The sequence below is a fragment of the Callorhinus ursinus genome, unplaced genomic scaffold (genome assembly GCF_003265705.2).
Source record: "Callorhinus ursinus isolate GAN/ISIS: 27379988/994484 unplaced genomic scaffold, GSC_fseal_2.0 scaffold20, whole genome shotgun sequence".
Taxonomy (NCBI): Eukaryota; Metazoa; Chordata; class Mammalia; order Carnivora; family Otariidae; genus Callorhinus; species Callorhinus ursinus.
In genome coordinates this window covers 20,082,031-20,101,466 of record NW_027397082.1, presented here as the reverse complement: position 1 = coordinate 20,101,466, position 19,436 = coordinate 20,082,031, and the positions used below count along the sequence as shown (strand labels likewise).

The window sequence follows — 19,436 nt, the reverse complement described above, 5'->3', positions numbered from 1 at the left end:
CTGAGGAAGCACATGGAGGAGGATGAGGCCAGTACCAGCCTACACTGCAGTGTGCAGACCAGCTCCCACCTTCTTGCGGGGATGGCCCTGGAGGAATTTAGGAGCCGGAGCCAAAGCTGATGGCACAAATTTACTCTATCTGATCAGACAATTTGTGCGGGGTTGTTTTTCCCTTTTGTTCCCCCTTCCCGGTCCCAGCACCCCCACAAAGTCCCAATTCCACCCCCTCTCGAGAGGCCCCCACCCCGCAGGTTAGTGTGCGTCCCCAGGCTCCTTCCTCGGCGTTGTAAGGAAGGGGTCCAAGGAACCCGCAGCTTCCCGCAACTCCACACGCCACCCTTTGAAAGCAGAGTCACAGAGAAAAGCCACTCACTTCTGGCCTTCCTCTGAAAGCTGGCTCTGGGTTTGGTGGGGAAAATCTCTGACCTGCCGGCAAGGCCCCCAGCGGCTCAGGCTGCCCCACCTGCCGCCGTGGGCTCCGGCGCCCCGGGATGCACCTGCGGTGCCAAAAGGCCACGGCCGGTGGGGGAGGACGTGTGGGTCCCAGGGTAACAGGCGGAGCAGAATCTTCCCAGAGCTCTGGAATGCTCCGCAACCCCCAAATCCTTTGAATAGGGTAGGCATTTCCCCCAGGCTTTCCCACATTTACATATGAATCGCCCGAGTCCCCCAGGCTATCACGGCAGGGCCAGTTCTAAAGGATGGAGCTGGAATCCTCCTGAGGGGAACGACCTGCAGGCTGCAGCCCAGCTTTGCTCAGGCTCAACACCTTCCCCTCTCCTCTCCCTTTCCTGGTCCTCAAACAGTCACAATTTCACTTCAGGAGTTTTTAATCCAAGAGTACTGTTCTCACTTTGCCTAGCCCTACTAAGCTTTGTTTTGGAGGATGCTTTTTTTAGGGAAGGATTCTGAAGGCCCATCCATCTCTCACTTACGAGGCCATGCTGTGAAGTGGGTGGCACTTGTCTGCTTTGCCTGCCCGGGGACCTGGCTTTCTGCAGCACCCCTCCCCCCAGGCTGGGGCTTTGCCCAAGGACCCGGGCCTCCTACTTTGGGGACCTTACCCTACAGCCATCAGAATGCAGATCTCAGCGGGCTGGGCCCATCGCAGCAAGAACCGCACAGAGGGATTTACAGGGACCGGGAGGCCTGCTCACAGCTCACAAGCACGCACTTACACTTTGAAAGAAACCAAGGAAAGGAAAGTTGCAGAAAAAGAGACCACTTTGAAAAAACAAAACAAAAACAAACCCAGAAAGAGAGAAAAGGGCAAAGAGAGCAAAAAGAAAAGCTGCCTCAGGACAGGGGCTGGATTTGGGGCAGGAGGTTCTGAAGGTGCTGAGTCAGCACTTCTCAATCTCACAAGAATTAATGTATCACCAGTAACTGAAAATCAAGTGTCATGCTAACTAAGAAACGCCTCTACTGGTGAAGTCTGGGCAATCTCAGAGATGGCAGCGTTGGGTAAAGAGCCCTTCCCGCTGCGGCTGGAGCAGCCCCTCTCTGGCTGTGAGGCCCCCTGTGAGGCCCCGGCTGGAGAGACACGCTGGGCCTCCCTGGGCCAGCTAGTGCAGCAACTCAGCTTCACATTTTAACAGGTATTCACAGGGCCCTTACTGGGTGTGTCAAGCACTGTTCTAAGCACTTCACAAATATTGGGGTATTTAATCCTCCTAACAACCCCACCATATCCCCGTTCCCATTGTCCGGACAGGAATGACGAGAAACTCAGTTAGCCAGCTCAGTAAGCGCAGGACTGGATTCAAGCCGAGCGGGCTCCGGCCTCCGGGCCCCCAACCAAGAGCTACTCTGCGGTAAAATCCTGCGAGCGCTGACCGGAGCTCTCTACCTGTGGGGTTTGGTGGCCACCGGGTAGCTAATCATAAGACAGAGCGGCTCTAAAGCACAACTTAACTTCCGTGGAGCCACGGTTCACCCACCATGAAGCCAACAGCTATGTACTTAAGCACATCTGCATATGTCCATGTGATTCTATTTATAAAAACCCACTTGGTAGAATGTCAATAATCCCTCAGAATCAAATCTAGTAGCGTCATACACAGTAAATATTCCACAGTATTCTGGGTAATTTATGGCAGAACACACGTGAAACAAAGGAAAAGGCTTATTTTATCCTGTCTTTTGATGGCTTTCTGACTTACACATTAATCATCTTCCTCAGGGAAGGGGAGAGCTCCCCTTCAAGAAACCTCAGCTCTTTCTTGTCAACCCTGACAGACGGGGCACTCCAAGGGATAGGGCAGCAGGTAAAAACTTGTAATACCATGTCTACCTTTTTTTTTTTTTTTTAAAGATTTTATTTATTTAGGAACGCCTGGGTGGCTCAGTCGGTTAAGCGTCTGCCTTCGGCTCAGGTCAGGATCCCAGCGTCCTCAGATCGAGTCCCGCATCGGGCTCCCTGCTCAGTGGCTAGCTGGCTTCTCCCTGCCTGCCGCTCCCCCTGCTTGTGCTCTCTCTCTCCCTCTGACAAATATATAAATAAAAGCTTTTAAAAAAACTGCTTTAAAAATAATTTTAGTTGAGAGGGAGCGAGAGAGAGAGAAAGAGCACGAGCAGGGGGTAAGGGTAGAGGGAGACAGAGAAGCAGGCTCCCCACTGAACAGGGAGCCAGACGCGGGGCTCGATCCCAGGACCCTGGGATCATGACCTGAGCCGAAGGCAGACGCTTAACCAACTGAGCCACCCACGTGTCCCTACTTTTTCTACTTCTTAAAATAAAAAAAGTCAAACCTTGTAACCCAGGAGTCTACTTTTAGGAATTCATTATGCATAAATCATTGGACAAATGAGCAAGATGTATAGGTAGGGATGTTCTCCAATGTGTAAAAAAATTCAGAAACAACCTAAGCAGAAACAGCCAAACTTTCTCCCCAAAGGGACCTGGTTAAATAAATTATGGCATATCTGTATGACAAAATACTATTATAGCCATTGAGATACAGATTTATATTTATTAACATGGAATGCTGTCTATGTGTGGTTAAATGAAAAAAGCATATTACAAAAGAGTTTATGAAAGAATTGCAATTTTGTTAAGGGAAAATACTTTCAGTGCATATATTTGAAAATGAGAAAGTCTCGCCTGTGATGGAAATTCTGATATTTTTTCCTTTCTTTGACTGTATTTTCCAGTATTTCTACAGTGAACATGTAACGCTGATAGAGTTGACAGAGTAAAAAAGTAGAAGAAAGAACATTTGCTATAAAATGAGAATATTCTAATACCAACAGTTCTCAATTACTCTCTTAATCCAGTTCAAATCTTTCTTCACTTTTTAATAATCTGAGGTCTCTTTCCTGGCCCAATCCCTGTAGATTGCTGAAGACGGTGGGTCAGGAAACACAGCTGAGGTAATTTGCCAGTCTCCTAAGAAAAGCAAAACCACCACTGTCTGCTTAGCAATCTCATAGAAAACCCCGAGAGAAAGCTGTCTTTGTAAATTTGCTCATCTTCCCCCCCAGGCCCAACCGGAGCAATCAGAAATCCTGGTTTTCCACTTTTCCCAACACTCCAGCCAGGCCACCCAGCCCCCACCACATCTTTACCTTCAGCACCTACAAGACTCCAATTTGGAGAGGTTTGCTCAGTCACACCTGAGGCGCTGTGGTCCCTGGCTTTTCTGCAGGGCTCACAGCCACCCAACTTCAGAGAGGAATCAATCCCGTTTAGTTCCTAAATCTAACGGCAACTGAAAAAACTTTCCCTGTGGCTTTTGCTCAGTAACTGCCCGCCTACTCTGGCAAGTAGCCTCTAGTACAATCCCTGCCAGGGGTTTCCACCTCAGGGAAACTCAGCTCAAAACTTCTCATTTGCCCCTTCCTTTTTCCAGGCCCTATCCAGGCCTTCCGATGAGCCAACGAGTTGAGTCAAGTGCCCCATGGACAAGAGTCTGCAAATCTCCTATACTGCCAGGATGGGAAGTTTAATTCTAGGACCAACTCAAACACCATTTTTGAACACTTACCAAATACACATAACTCCTAGAGGGGTGTGCTGTTGGTGGGACATTACTATTATTATCATCTAATCCTTAGGCAGCAGAAGTGAAATTATCAAGAGAGCAAAGACAGTTTTCGTAAAATAGTTTACTAGGAATAAATTATCAGTTTATAAGAGGATTTTGATTATAGTCAGCCAACAAAATTATATGAAAAGCTTTATTATCCACACACACACACATCTAATGTTATATTACCAAGCCTCTTGAGGGAAGTTATTATTGCTCTCATTTTACAAACAAGGAAACAGGGGCACAAAGCAAAGACATGGCTCAAGTGGGACCGCAGGGCTGATTCAAAACCAGCATCCAGAGCCAGCACTTTCCATGAAGGGTCAAGGCTTGCTCCAGATTACATGTCTTCTCTGTATGCACATGGCCATGTCTGGCATTATATTTCCAATTTTAATAATGACACTACAGTGATGTTTCAAAATTTGCTCATGTCCGTGCCCCTCTGGCTATTTTTCTATCCTACTCTATAAAACTAGACTTTCTTCAGCTCTACGAGGTAGTTTACTTTTATTCCTTCCACTTGTTCTCACCGTATTTTATGTATCCTTTATAACTGTGCAACCCCCCCCATCAATTCACCTGAATCATAATCCTGTTCAAGTTCTAACTACAAAACTGTACGAATATTTAATAGGGAGCTACCAAGCAGAGTGCTAGGCCATCGGGGAAGTAGAAAAAGTTGAAATGCCCTCAAAAGCTTTCTTTGGTCTCATTGGGAAAGTCATGTCATCTCTCCTGTGTTCAGGAACCGCAAACAGAATAGGGTTAAACTGGATGGTCTTTAAAGTTATTTCCATTTGACTTAATGAATCTAGTTGAACAGGCAAAACGTAAATTCATGAAACAAAAGAATAATGTAAAATAGAATCAACTTAAGCATTAAGGGTTTTGTTATATTTATTTGAATGAACCCAATCTATCAAAATAAAGATTCTTTCCAAGTGCGATCTGATATTTTGATGGTAAAATCTCATTAAATTCAGGATATCTGACATTATATACTAGTATCTTATTTTCTAGCTGAAACTTGGGAAAAAAATAAAACCTCAATACAAGGGAAATATAAATCAGGTTTTCCCTGGGAACCCAGTCATAAGTGCCATGTTGCTTTAAACAAGCTCCAGGCATCCCAGGGTCACTCCATCCCCCTATATCTCCTCTGGCTTCCATTCCTGAGCTATAAGTGAAGCTGCTTCTAAGATCTTGAGAGGGCAGCAGGTATAGCGAATAAACTATTCAAAAAAGCCTTGGGATCTAGCCCTGCTTCCCCTCCTTCCTGTGTGATCTCAGACATGTTACATGACCTCTCTGGGCTGTTGTTTCCATGTATATATAACAAAGGGGTTGGGCTTCTTTGGTCGCTTCCAAGATCTAAACTGTTACATGCCGTGCTACCCTGTTACTTCACTTACTCTTCTCAGTTTGGAGTAACCACATCACCTGCTAACTAGTCCCACAAGGAGTGGCACTTGGTATGTAAGGCCTCTTTGGACTCACCTAGGTAGTTAGCCACTTTCTTTCTGCGAGCCCTAAGGACCGGCCCTTGCCGCCATTATTGTGGAACCCAGCACAGCGGACTTCCAGTATTTGGTCCCTTCTTCATCCTTGAACATGACAAGCCCAGCTTGTCTCTCTGCCTTTCTGCTCACCTACTGTCCTGTAAGCCCAGCTAGATGAGGGCCTCTCTAGTCCCTGGATTGGTCTTTTCCCTAAACTTCCCTTCTCAAGCAGCAATACAAAGTAACGCCTACTATTTTATCTTTTTTTTTTTTTAAAAAACACTCCCAAGTCACATTTATTCTAGGTGTGTGATGCCAGTTCAACCTTTGAAAATCAAACAATGTAATTCACCACATCAACAGGCAAAAGAAGAAAAATCATATGACCAAGTCAACTGACAGGGAAAAAAACACATTTGAAAAAATCCAACATCCATTTATTATGATAAATAGGGAACAGGAAAATAGAAATAGAGTTCAATTATCTCGACTTGGAACAGAACGTGTATTAAAACCCTACTTATCTTTTGGTGTACATATTCTGTGTCCCAAAATAGAGTATTTCATTTGACTACACACATTCACTAAGCACTTATGATATGCCAAGTTACTAGGTTCTGGAAATACTATCTTTACCACTGTCACAAAGCTTAGAGGCTACTGGACTTTTGTGCCTAATGTATACCTAATCCATAGGATTTAGCACAGCAACTGGCACTTAATAAACGGCAACAATTATTGTAACTTAAGAGTGCCCTGAGCATTACTCTGCAATAGTTGGGATAAAAGACACTACCCAAAGATTTTTATTTTATTTTATGTATGTATTTTTAAAGATTTTATTTACTTATTTGACAGAGACACAGCGAGAGAGGGAACACAAGCAGGGGGAGTGGGAGAGGGAGAAGCAGGCTTCCCACCAAGCAGGGAGCCCAGCGCTGGGCTCGATCCCAGGACCCTGGGGTCATGACCCGAGCCGAAGGCAGATGCTTAACGACTGAGCCACCCAGGCGCCCCCCCCCCCAAGGATTTTTAAAAATCATGAACTATCCTAACTTTTATGAAAATTTTAGTTAAAATTTAGGGCCTGTGGCACTGGGGGTAAATCAGGTTTCAATCTTCCTCTAAGCGGGGCAGAGGCTGGAGAGCAAGAAAATCGAATTCCCTATCTCCAAATCACTGAGGAAAGAGCTAGAGGAATTCTACCATATTTTTTGTCTAAGTATTGCTGTGAGGTCAGCACTAAGTAGACGCATCTTCACATTTCAGTAGATGCTAAGATGCACATTTTTTTAAAGATTTTTATTTATTCATTTGAGATAGAGAGAGAGGGAGAGAGAAAGCATGAGCAGGGGGAGAAACAGAGGGAGGGGGAGAAGCCGGGGAGCCCGATGTGGGGCTTGATCCCAGTTCCCTGGGATCATGACCTGAGCTGAAGGCAGACGCTTAACCACCTGAGCCACCCAGGTGCCCCCATTTTTTTTCACATTTTAACATCTCTAAAAGATGTGTTTTCCAAGTAATAGCATGTTAAAGTTTAATTAGAAGTCATCTTTTTAATGGTACCTAAACTTATTCAGTGTCTTAGAGTAGATGGGGTTTTAGATTCAATGAAACGCAATATATTCCATCAGTCTCCTCTGAGTTCACGATTAGAAGGGGTTGGTTTCTTGATATGGTGGAACAAGGGCCACTGTGGAGCCATGTGTACAAACGTGTTCCTTCCCACCAGTAATCACGGTGCGTGGGCACCGTCACAGCCTGATGGTCATGTCCAGTGTGGGCACTGCCTGGTTTCTCAGGAAATATCAAATTGGAAAATTCTGGGGCACCCACTCTGTGGGTGAGTCAAGTTCCTGAGTGCTCACTTTGACATCCCATTTAAGGCCAGGCCTGCCTGGTTGTGCAAGTTAGCGGCTTTGACTCGCCCCTGCCCCATCCCACTGCGCCCTCTAACTGCCCTCCACAAGAGCACCTCTTCCTGCCCATGCTCAGTGCAGCCAGCCTTTCCGTGAGATCTCTTGCTTTTACACAGACCTGCAATCTTCCCAGGCTGATCTTCCTATGTTGCTGATGAAACGTTATACAAAGACAATTTAGGTAATGGCTTGTAGAGAAAACAGACAACCTGGCTTGAGGATACAACTCCCGATTCCAGGGCAAGGTCTCTGGGATGGGTGGGAGTCTGTCAGACTGGATCATTCCAACTTCAGGAGGGCCTTATTTCCTCTCAGGCTTCAGTCACCTCCCACCCTTTGGGGATAGAGGGCCCTATATATATGTCCTTCTGCCTCCACATATTTACCCTTTCTTTCTCCTTTACCTCCTCCCTACCCATCTATCTTCCAACAAGCAACAACACCCTGATTTTAAAAAGTAAGCACAGGAAAGCTTTGTCCAACTCTGTGCCCCCTCAGCTACAGTCACAAGTCTTTGATTCTTTTCATGAAAGGTCTTGGAAGAGTGGTCTTCATGCCCTACTTCTATGACCTCATCCCCCATAGAAGTCCTCTGTAAGTAATTCTGAATCATCACTGTTCCAGCAAAATTGTCTTTTCAGTCAACCAAGAAGCCCCTCGACAAATCCAATGGCATTATCCTTGATTTCCCTGGGGCACTTCAAAGCATTGGCCATTCTCTCTTACTTTAAATTCTCTGGCTTTCTCCTGACCTCCTCACAGGATCTCGCCCTATCCCTCCTCCTCTTGCTCCCGAACTGTGGCTCGGTTCTCAGACACCTGCTCTTCTCCCCAGTCGCTCCTTGCCTCACAGAAGGCATCTACACAGAGTTTCAGTGATTACATATGAGAGGGTAACTCACCACATGAGGCCTAGCTCACCTTATTCCTCAAGCTCTGGTCCAAACTGCCATCCGGTTTCTAAGATTTCAGTACTCCAGTGATCTCCACACTGTGTTCCTCTTTGTCACTGCAACTATGGACGCTTGCTCAATCAGGAACGCTCCCCCTGCTTCTCTCTGCCTCTATCAACCCCCATTACTCACTCTCTTCAGCTTTAGCTCAAGCTCAAACACCTTCCTAAAGCCTTTTCCTATAACTCAGGTAAGGACGGAGATTTCCCCCTTCTGACTGTCCATAGCATTCACTGTCTACGGTATACACTTGCGTACTTTAGTACATGATTCAAATTTTTACATTTTACCTCATCAACTGATCGATCTGTAAACTCCCGTGTGTGTGTTGGGGTGGGGGAGGCATCCTTCTCTGGATATGCCCTGATGCTTGGTACAATGCTAAGTACAAGTATTGGCTACTAAATCCCTGTTGAACTGTATTCAAAGGGGATGTGGGATCTTTGTGCTGGTGAAGTGATGGTGGCGGCTCATGTTTACTTAGCATTACTATGTGCCAGGCTCTCCTGCACTATTCTAGGTACCTAGATAGCTATAAACTCATTTCATCCTCATAACACTGTCACGTAAATATATCATCTCGTTTTACTGATAAAGAAACTGTGGCATAGAGAGATTAAATGCTTTACACAAGGTTACACAGGTAGTAGGGCCAAGTGGGGAAAAGGTATCTAACAGTTCCCCTTAAGGGACTTATAAAATTGTCTTTGAATTATTTGTTTATATGCTGTTTTCTGTTCAAAACTGCAAGTTCCTGAAGGCAGGCACAATCCCTACCCATCTCCAATGTCTCAATGAGGACACAACTGGCATTCTGGGCAGGACAATTCTTCATTGTGTAGGACAGATCTACACACTGAAAACATTCAGCGTCTCTGGTCCCTGCCTTCTAACCAAGTAGTCCCCTGCACCCTGCCACTGTGACAGCCAAAGGATACCTCCACCCAGTTCCAAATGCTGGGGTTGGTGGGGCCAGCCACGCCTCAGAATGCCCGCCACCTCCAGAGCCCGCCACATCCCAAATCGGCACCACTGGCAGTCGCTGTGGCAATGATTCACACCAGCTGACCCCCATCCCGGACTTCACGTCTACCATTGTGGATCACGGATCTGTACCTAATCAATGAATGGTTAGTTCATATGATGAGGACTAACTAAAAAACACAAGCTGAGTCACTTCTACTCACTCTCCCGGGAATCTGAATTAGGATATCAGGCAGATCAGATAGGAATAGAAGCTGTAATAATGCTCCAAGGCAGTGGTAGGACGGGTCTGGTTATGTGTAATCTAAAGTGAAGAGGGAGTAGAAACTGTGAGTAAATGGGAAGTGTGGGTCTACAACAAGAGGAGACCAAGCAGAAGTTCAGGGAAATGCAAAAATGCCAAGAGAAGGACGGTCCCTGAAGAACGGCTGGTCCTGAGGACATCTGGCTCCAGCCCACTGGTATGGGAGCAGGAGCTCCAGCCCTCCTCAGGATCTCCAGGTAATTGAGGTCTAACCAGAATGTAAACAGTGTTTGGAACTCAACACACTTCTGTGAGCTAAAAATAGATGAGTGGCTCCTGCTTATAGTAACATTATGAAATTAGAGGAAGCTGCACAAAGTGCTCTGGGAACAGTCAAGCAGGTGAATTAGAGTGGTCCTACCGCTGCTACCTGTACTACTGAGCGTGAAACTCCACTGTCTGTTTTGCTGGCCATTTGTGACTCCGATGGGTACGTCCCCTTGTCTCTAGAGTGGCAGAGGCCTCACGGCACGTGCCACACTCACAGCTTGCCATCAGCATATGAAATCAGCCAGGATGGGGCGCCTGGGTGGCTCAGTCGTTAGGCGTCTGCCTTCAGCTCAGGTCATGATCCCAGGGTCCTGGGATCCAGCCCCGCATCGGGCTCCCTGCTCGGCGGGAAGCCTGCTTCTCCCTCTCCCGCTCCCCCTGCTTCTGTTCCCTCTCTCGCTGTGTCTCTGTCAAATAAATAAAATAAAATCTTAAAAAAAAAGGAAATCAGCCAGGATGAAAAGCTAATGTCTTGGATTGACTGGCAGACATTTTATTCCAATAGTTTGAATCCAGACTGTAGCTACAAAGATATCATGTTCACACACTTGGAATGAAAAGAAACCTTGCCCCATAGAGTGCTAACCCCTGAACTATGTGTGTAACACTGGCAAAAGTGCCTTCAAGTCTACGCTACTTTTTCTCATCTTGGGAGAAAACAAAAGATTTTCCTGGACCCTGTTGGCCCACTGCAATTCTTGTCCAAACTTTAAAGGAACTGCGTCTCTCTTTTCATCACCACTTCTCTCCTAAACTCTTTGTAATGTGCTCTTGGCCTCAGTTGTTCCTCTTCCTCACCCCACCCGCCAAATGCAAGGTCCTTCCTTGGTCCACACCCCCGCCCTTTCTCTGCCACAGCGTGTCACTCGGCTACGCCCTCCTCCATTTGAAGTCCCTCCCCTGGCACCCCTAACACAATACTTTTCTGCTTTTCTGAGTTCACTGGTGTGGAAGGAGCTGATAGCTGTGCTTCGGGCTTCAGCCCTGATGGTATGGGCATCGGGAGACCTTGATTCAATTCCTGATCTAAGGATTGATTTTGGACATACATTTCAATTTCTCTGAGCTCCATCTCTTTGATTACAAAAACAATGGGTCAGATTTAAGTGTTTTTCAAACATTTTTTTACTGTGGCCCCCACACTTTATACTGTGACTCAACATACACATAACACATAATATGTGTGTGTGTGTGAGCGTGTGTGTAAAAGTATGACATATATACTTTTACTACATCAGATGTGCTATGACATTCTCTATTCACTTCTATTTTATTTTTCAAAAATGCTAGTTGTAACCCACCAAACAGACTATAAGACCCAGTCGTGGGTGGTTACCCATTATTTATAAAACACGGGACTTGCTGATGTGTAGTGATATGGAATTCTACTGCAGCCCTCCAACTCTGGACCTCCAAGCCTTGACTCTCACCTGAACTCCAGTGTCCTCTTTCTCTCTGTAAGAGTCCTCCATTCCGATATCCTAATATCACATAACTTAGTTAACATGGAATTTGAAGCACCAGGTCTTTTCCCCAACATAACCACTTATGTTATTAGCAAGCGTAAAATCTTTGCGCCGACTTTTGGTCTAGCAATGGGAAAGCAGATTACATTGTACCAACTTCCCTACTGAGAACTACTAGCAACTCTGAATAAGGCATTTTTTTAAAAAGTAACTATGTGAAGGCATTGGAAAGCAACCAAAAGCAGGCCAAAACTAGAGGGGATAAGTCTCAAAACAAGGGAAGCAAACTAGGTAAGATCCATATTTACCCAATTCTTATCCCCTGAAGTCAATCCCTAGTCTTCCAGGATGTGGGGGAAATAAAGCAAAAATGGTTAAGTCAACAACTGGCAACTTTCTTGGGCTGAAGAGTCAAAGGCTCACATCTGGGGCGGTGAAGCAGCTAGATATTATGGGAGAAATCCTGGAAAAGAGGGAGCCACAGAGACAGCAGCCCAAAACCTGTGCAGAAATTCCCCTCAAATCCTTGAATTATGTCTGCAGGTGATGAGACTCCAGGAAGCCAGCAGAAAGCAATAACAGCTGGAGGCCCAAGAGCCTGGCAGATATTCACAACTGTCTGGGGCTGAGAAGACACAGCCTGAAATTTGAGTCCCTCCAACTTAGGAGGTTCAATAAACACTCTGATTTTCCACTGAAGCCTCAAAAGAGCCATACCTTAGGAGTAAGGCCTACCTCCCAGGATGAGGGGCCGCACCCTAGGACTAAGGGCAAAACCATAACAGACCTGCCCTAACAACACTGAAGACTGAGGCCGTCATAGGAGAATGACTGATAAGGCAGGTGAGGGAAAGGACACATCCTGATAGAAGGACCTGGTTTCTAGCTCAAGAGACAGACTGGAGCAGCCATTAAACAGTACTTTGTTTCTCAGATGGAGCAGGGGGAGGCAGGAGAGAATGGGAGAAGAGGGACGGGGTGCTCCCCTTGGATAATCACACCTGCAGACACAGGGTCTGAGGGCAGATGTCCCATGGGGGGTCCATCTGGGTCTCAGGAGAAAGGGGACCTCACAGCGACAGGCTGGTGGAGCAAATGATAAGGGGGAAGGGAGGTGGGTCACCAAGAGGCAAAGAACTCATAATTTATGAGCACCTACTACGTTCCAGACATGTCATTAAGTGCTTTATTTATGTTCTCTCACCGACACAGGTAGTATTATCTTCACTTTATAAATAAGGAATCCAAAGCTCAGAGAGGTTAGGTAATTCACCCAAAGTTACACGATCAGTAAATGGTGGGGCTGAGATGTGAACTCAGGGCAGAAGACAGACTCCAACACTTGCTTCTTTCTGGAATTACATGCTGTAACTGTAACATTCGGGAAGGGCAGTGGTATGTGAGTGAGACAGCAGCAAAGAATGGTAGAAAGCAAAAGGGTTTTCAGGCAGACTAAGATTCTGTTACAGGTCAAGGAGGATCCTAGAAGTACAAAAAGGGGTGTTGACTGAGCTAAATACGAATGCACCATCAAAACTTCAGTCCTCAAATATAAAGAGAGAGAGTTATAAAACTGGAAATGACAGAAGGTGGGACTTAGCTGGTGTTAGAGAGGTCATAGGGCAAATTGCACCACCCCGGAGAGAAGGGCTTGACTCTTGTTAAGTCAAAGTAAACACACTTGGATTACGTGTAGGAGGCTTAATACAATAAGGAACTAACGATAGGAACCAAAGTTATCTAAGGAACAGGCGTGGGGAAAGCGAATAGGAGCAATACGAAAACCACCAATATAAGGAATCAAAGAATCACTTGTGTGTGTGTTGTTGTTGTTGTTCTTGTTGTTTTGAGCTGGAAGGACTTCAGAGGTCATTCAATCCCTAACATCTCAGAACAAAAAATGCACCTAGAAAAAAGTGGCTAGCTGTTAAATACCTGGTCTCCCCACTAAAACGAGGTTTGGTTTCATTCTTATCTTTACAAATGCAGGTGGAGAGCCTGATTTATCTGCAACAATGCCCTGGAAATTCTGGTTTAGTCAAGCCTGTGTTGGAAAACCACAGGATAAACCACTGGTAGTTCTGGGATCACAGACCAGGGACTTGAGCCCCCAACAAGAGTGAACCTATTCTGAGACGAGAGACTTTCCACTTAGGAGGAAGGTGTGAGATGGATTTTCTAGATCGTTTACATTTTCTGACTCTAACCCCTATCCTCTGGTCATAACCTGTACTCCCCCAAATTGGCCCAAACCAGAAAGTTGGCTTGGCAGGAGAATAGCATGTACATAATAAAAATAAAGGTCTAACAGGGAGTCCAGAAATTATAAAACAACAACAGCAACAAAATAAAACATAGTTCATTTCAGAGAACTGGAGCAAACTGGCAAGAAAGAAATAACGTCAAAGAAAGAACGAACGAACGAAAGAAAGAAACTCTACATTATAAAAGACTCTCAATTAATACTCATGTTACAGATAACTTAGGTAAGGCTAAATGAAGTGAAGTAATTTGAATATGCAAAGCATCATGTGCATGAACAAAGCACCATGAAGAATATAATCTTCTGATTTCCATTCACTTAAGATTCCTGAATGTCAAGACATGAACACTCTATAAAACAAGTTAAAATCTTCTTTTCTCTAATGTCTAAAGAAGTGTAGGGATTGAGAGAAAGAACACGCCAGGAAAATAAATTTTCTCTGGGTGCCTCAATAATGAACTTGCCATCCCCATAAAACAAAACAAAAAATTACAGTACGAATGGAAAGATATTTGGGATTAGAGACACCTGACAAAACTGAGAATGGTAAAGAAAGTTCCCATGAGAACATGGTCTCGTTCTGGAGGCCACAGTTCGTATTTATAGCACTGTACAGGCTCTTGCTCTGTAAAGTGCCTCCCAAAGGGATTAAATCTCTAAGGTTGTTCTCATTCAAGCCACACTTAAATAAGAATTTTGAGGGTCAGTTTCCTTAAGTGCATGAGTGTTCCTAGTACCTGGTATAAGCACCCCTTTTATCTATTTTCAGGTTTCATCCTTCTCAAAAGGAAGACTCAGTTCATACCTTGAGTTTTCTTCCTGTTTTGCACAAATTCTGAGCGTCTCAGGCTGCTGGGTGCCGTGCGGCGGAAGCAACTATTCCTTTTCCAAGTCTCCAGACCATTTCTTTTTTTGTCTTCCTCAAAATGCCAAGTATTCTTCCCTAATGAAGGACCCTGAAGAATGCCACAGTGGTCTTCTCCCCGGCCCCCTCTCATCCACTGACTCTGCAGACTATCCAGGAAGATGCCTCTGCTCCCAAGGGCCATGGTTCCTGCTTTGTCAATGCCACTATCCTCCCAATTCTTCATCTGATGGACAGAATCTGTCCCTCTGTAATTCCGAAATTTATACTCACAGTTGGCAAATAGAGTATCGTAGCCTTTATGTTCTGTATCAAAGTCACTCTGATCCAGGGCATGAGTCTTTGCGTTGGGACAGATTTTACCATTTTCACAAACCTTTCTGTCCCCTTCATAGTATTTGACAAATTCTTCACCTTCATTGACTCCATCCAAATCTGCGAAGTCCACAGACTGACCATTAGTATAATTCCCAGGAACCGGACATAAATTGTTGCGGTTTCTATAATAAAAATTAGCTTCTTTACAATCCTCAAGATTATAATTAAAATTCCTGTGGTCCATGCGCCACTTTCCAGGTTGATCACAGCTCCCCACAGAATCACCCAAACCACTCTGGCAAGTGCACGATTCAGTTTCTTTAGAGTCCTCGGGATCAAAATTCAGATTCTGACCATCCGTGTGGCCATTCATGTCCCCGTCCCCTCCAGCTTTCCAGCCTTCTGAGCTGCCTGTAAGTCGGTTATCCTTACTCCTCGGGCTCGGATTCCCATAATCCACATTTTCTGAGTTCATGTAACCATCACAACCCTGAGCCATACTTCTGTAGTTCATACAGTCCTTTCCACTTTCTTCCTCTTCCTCATGGTCCGAGTAGCTTGGTTCACTCTGCTCAAAAGCCCAGTATCCACAATGCCTTTTTCTGTAGGGCCGATTCTGCCCCAAGGTCCAGTGTCTGGAATCCAAGCCGCCTTCTCTGTAAAGTCGATCCAGCCCAGTAAGGTCCCTCTTCTGTAGACTCCTATGGTCTTCATACTCCCAGCTGGAAACCCAGTGCCCTTTCTTCTCCGTTTCTCTTTCTTCTCTAACTTCTTGGGTCTCACACATGTTCGGTGTATGTAAAGACACACGTTTTACTTCCTTCTTCCATGGGCCTGGGTGGGGCTGAAATGTGGACAGGTGCAGGTTAGCCTAAGGCTGTATCTGTCCTTCTGAAAATGTCTCCCCAAGTGCTCGAGACACTCTTCTTGCTCCTCCAGCTGGAGCCCAGAGAGATGTGGAGTTATTTCAACCTCAGGATCCAATCAGTGAGCTGCTATATCTTTCCCCACAGAGGCCAGAAGATAATTAGTAACTAGTGTTCATGTGATTGGAGTTGGCAGCTTTGTTTGGTGTTTCCCTCAAGCTGGTCAGACTGGCTTGGCTGCTTTCTGAACCGAAGGGAGAAGTATTTTGCTGTTCAAAAGGTTTTGTAGAAAAAGCAGAGCGAGAACAGCCCCCTTTAAAAGCCCAAGGTAAGGTCATATATCTCCTCTGCCTCTTGAGATATTTCAGTCATCAACCAGCGGTATAAATAATGTTTTCATGCACAGCTCAACACATGAAACATGTGGACGTGCCCCAACCTCCAAGTTCGGCTTTCTAATCCCTGGACATCTGAAACTCTGTGGGACTCCCTTCCCCTCCTCTTTTCCTCCTTTGAGAGTCTGCTTTTATGGGAGTCAGGTTACCAACTGGTGTACACTCAAATCACAAGTGGTTTCAACTCCCACCTGCGGACGCACGGGGACATCCTACTGAAGGAAGAAAGAGAACTTCCTTTTTACTCCGATCTGGTGTATGGGTAATTTTAAAACTGTCCCCTAGAAGAATGTAGTTATGCACGCTTTCACACTTGCCTTGATATTTGCCATGCCAGAGAAGCACGAGGACCATTTCCTAAACCTCTTTTCCATCCAATCATCCAGCATATTCAGGAACCGGGGAATAAGGTTAGAAATCAGAAAGGTGCAGATAAAAATACCTATTTGGATCAACAAACATTAGATGGGTGCCTATTACAGGTGAGGTATTGCAGAAGAGAGAAAAAATGGACAAGTTAGCCCCTGCCTCTTGCAATGCAGGAGCAGCACTCTAAAGGAAAATCAGATGTGACAAGTTCTGTAATAAACACAAATGGCAATGACGACAGAGCAGGGTCCCCGGTGGGGCAGTGGTGATTTCATGGAAGGGGCAGCATTTGAGCAGTGCCTTCGAGCATGAGCAGGATTTCCACAGACTGTCTACAAATGGAGAATTAGGAAATGGGGAACAGTTTGAAGGACAGAGTAAGTAGAAAAAGTAACAGGAGATAAGGCCGGAGGGGCAGATTGGGGCAGATCCCAAGGGACCTGAATGCCGTTTACTTCATTCGATGGGGAGTACCATGCTCAGAGACAGGCTTTAGTAAGATGACTCTTCTCGCTATCTGGTCATCTATCTGACGTCCAGGAATGATTCCTTGAACCTCTGTCTAATCCCTATTTGTGAAACAATATAACCGTGAGGAGACCGGGGTTATATGCTTTGTCAATAATGAGATGTTTACTCTTGGACAAACCACTTACTCTCTCTGGGACTCAATGTACCCATCTGTAAAATGAGACAGCTGGCCCCCATGACTCCCAATTCCTTCAGTTTTAAAAATCCATGGTTCTGTTTTCCTCACTACTTCTTTTTCCTTTCTCAAATACCCAACATGCTAGTATGCACCTTCTGGATTCTCTACTAGTAGTTACCAAATCAACCTCTGGATTGCCAAATCTGATTTTCACGGGAAGATCTCTGTCTGCTCCGTTCCCTCACACCTAAAACAACAGCGGAGGCGGCAGCAGCCCTGGCAGCTTCTGGGTTTTCAGTGTGAAGATGCGCTGTAATCAGGGTGAGGGCTAGGGAGCTGAGGGGTTTGTTTTTTGGGGTTTTTTTTGATCTTCAGTATTATCCTTACTTTACTGCAGATAAAGAAAGAGTCTCAGAGTTTGAATAACCTGGTCACATAGGCTGGTACAAGGTGGAGTTACAACCTGAACTCAGACCCATTTGATTTTGTGGCCCTAGACTAATAGAGGGTATCTCAAAAATGTAGGAAAACCTTAATTTCCTTCAAACCAAGCATACAAGCAAGTAAACGCTCTCACGGTCTAAGTCAGAGGTGGGCCACTTCTGAGGCAAGCGTGCGCACACTGCCGCCCCCCCTCCCCGCCACCGCCATTCCCTCTGTGTCTCCAGTCTCAGCCATGGCCCCTCCACCCCCCACCCCTCCACACCCTGCTGCGGGGCTGTCCCTTGCCGCTCAACCACGGCGTGCGCCCAGACTGGTACATAAAGTAAGCCGGGCACACTTTTAAATACTGAAAGCAAAGAGGAAGCTTTCCCTAGCTGTTATGGAAAACAAAGTTCCCTTTAGCAACTTTGTATCTTTGATAAAGCTAGCAGGATAAGAAACACACCTAGTACACCCACCAAGAGATAAAAGAGGCTAAATTACAGGTACAAAGGATACTAGTTATAAAATGACCCACCAGAAGAGGTTATGTGAAGCCAAAAGAAATGATCTTTGAATAAGAGGAGAGTGAGTAGCGGGTTATAGTACGAGGCTCCCCACTCCTACCCCAAACCCATCCCATCATTCTTTTCTAAGTTCTACTGCCTTCATAGTTTGCATAAAGATGTAAGCTGCCTCAGCTTCACTTCACTTCTGGCTGGGACTCAGAATTAATCCGAAGCTGTGAATGGGGTGCTATTTTCATATGACAAATCTGTGTGCAAAGACATGGGGCCTGAGGGAAAGGCGAGGAGGACAACTTTTCTACTTTTCTCAATCCTGGTATCACTGACAAAATTCAACCCTTCAGATGGCATCCCTCTCTGTGGCTCTCCCTTTCACGGGACACAGCCGTCACCACCCACTGGCTCTTCTTGAGGCCCTGACGCAGCACTGTGCCCCAGTGTTTGCTGTTTGTCACCAGAGGGTGGGCGACCGGCTGCGGTGACCATCCATGCGTGCCGTAAATGGAGATACTGCTGTACGCAATGCTGGAAGGGAAGCCGGGCAGCAGGATTTGGAAGAAGACAGAAAGGGAAGAGGGGCAGGAAAGGCAAAGGAAGATGCGGGAGGAGGACGGGAAAGAACCAGCAAGAACATGTGCTTCCCGACTCTTGTTAATGTCTCCGTTTACTGCGCAGACCAAACCTCCCCCACTCAGGCGCCCGACGCTCCCACACGAAGACCGTCCCAGTGACATTCTCCGACTCCTACGGTTCTTGCCATCGTCCAGAGCACTGAGCAAATCTCTCTCTCATCTCACCCATGTTACTTTATTATAGTTGTTTCTCTCCATTTCTTACACTGAATGCTCCTTGCAGGCAGGAACCATGTCTAATTTCTAGGCACGTGCTAGATGCCAGGCAGAGGGCAGGATAGCTTGGGGGTTAAGAGCGCAGCGCTGCGAGGCCTGGGTGCGAGTCTGGACTTTGCCACTCACCAGTAGACAATCTTGGGGAAGGTACTGAAGCTCTCTGAGTCTGTGTTGTCATGTTTTCATCTTAAGCACAGAAGATGTGACATTTCTGCAGAACATGACTAATTCTAAAAAGTATCATTATTTTTTTAAAGATTTTATTTATTTATTTGAGAGAGAGAGAATGAGAGATAGAGAGCATGAGAGGGGGGAGGGTCAGAGGGAGAAGCAGACTCCCGGCTGAGCAGGGAGCCCGATGCGGGACTCAATCCCAGGACTCCAGGATCATGACCTGAGCCGAAGGCAGTCGCTCAACCGACTGAGCCACCCAGGCGCCACTACCTGGAATTTGAGACATTTTTGTTCTGCCCCCCTGCATATC

At 45.9% G+C, this 19,436-nt stretch overlaps 1 protein-coding gene across 6 annotated transcripts in view; it reads right to left on the bottom strand.

Annotated features, from left to right (window-relative positions):
• DNMBP (dynamin binding protein) overlaps positions 1-19,436 on the bottom strand; it is a 92,723-nt gene that overhangs the window by 29,801 nt on the left and 43,486 nt on the right. Inside the window, exon 1 of one of the 6 annotated variants that reach the window (XM_025880719.2) lies at positions 14,498-15,864. The exons of the other annotated variants lie outside the window; for them this stretch is intronic. Within the exon in view, the coding sequence (XP_025736504.1) occupies positions 14,498-15,662 (1,165 nt within the window). The 5' untranslated portion in view covers positions 15,663-15,864. Of the gene's footprint in view, positions 1-14,497; positions 15,865-19,436 lie in introns of those variants that run through there. 6 annotated transcript variants of the gene reach the window in all.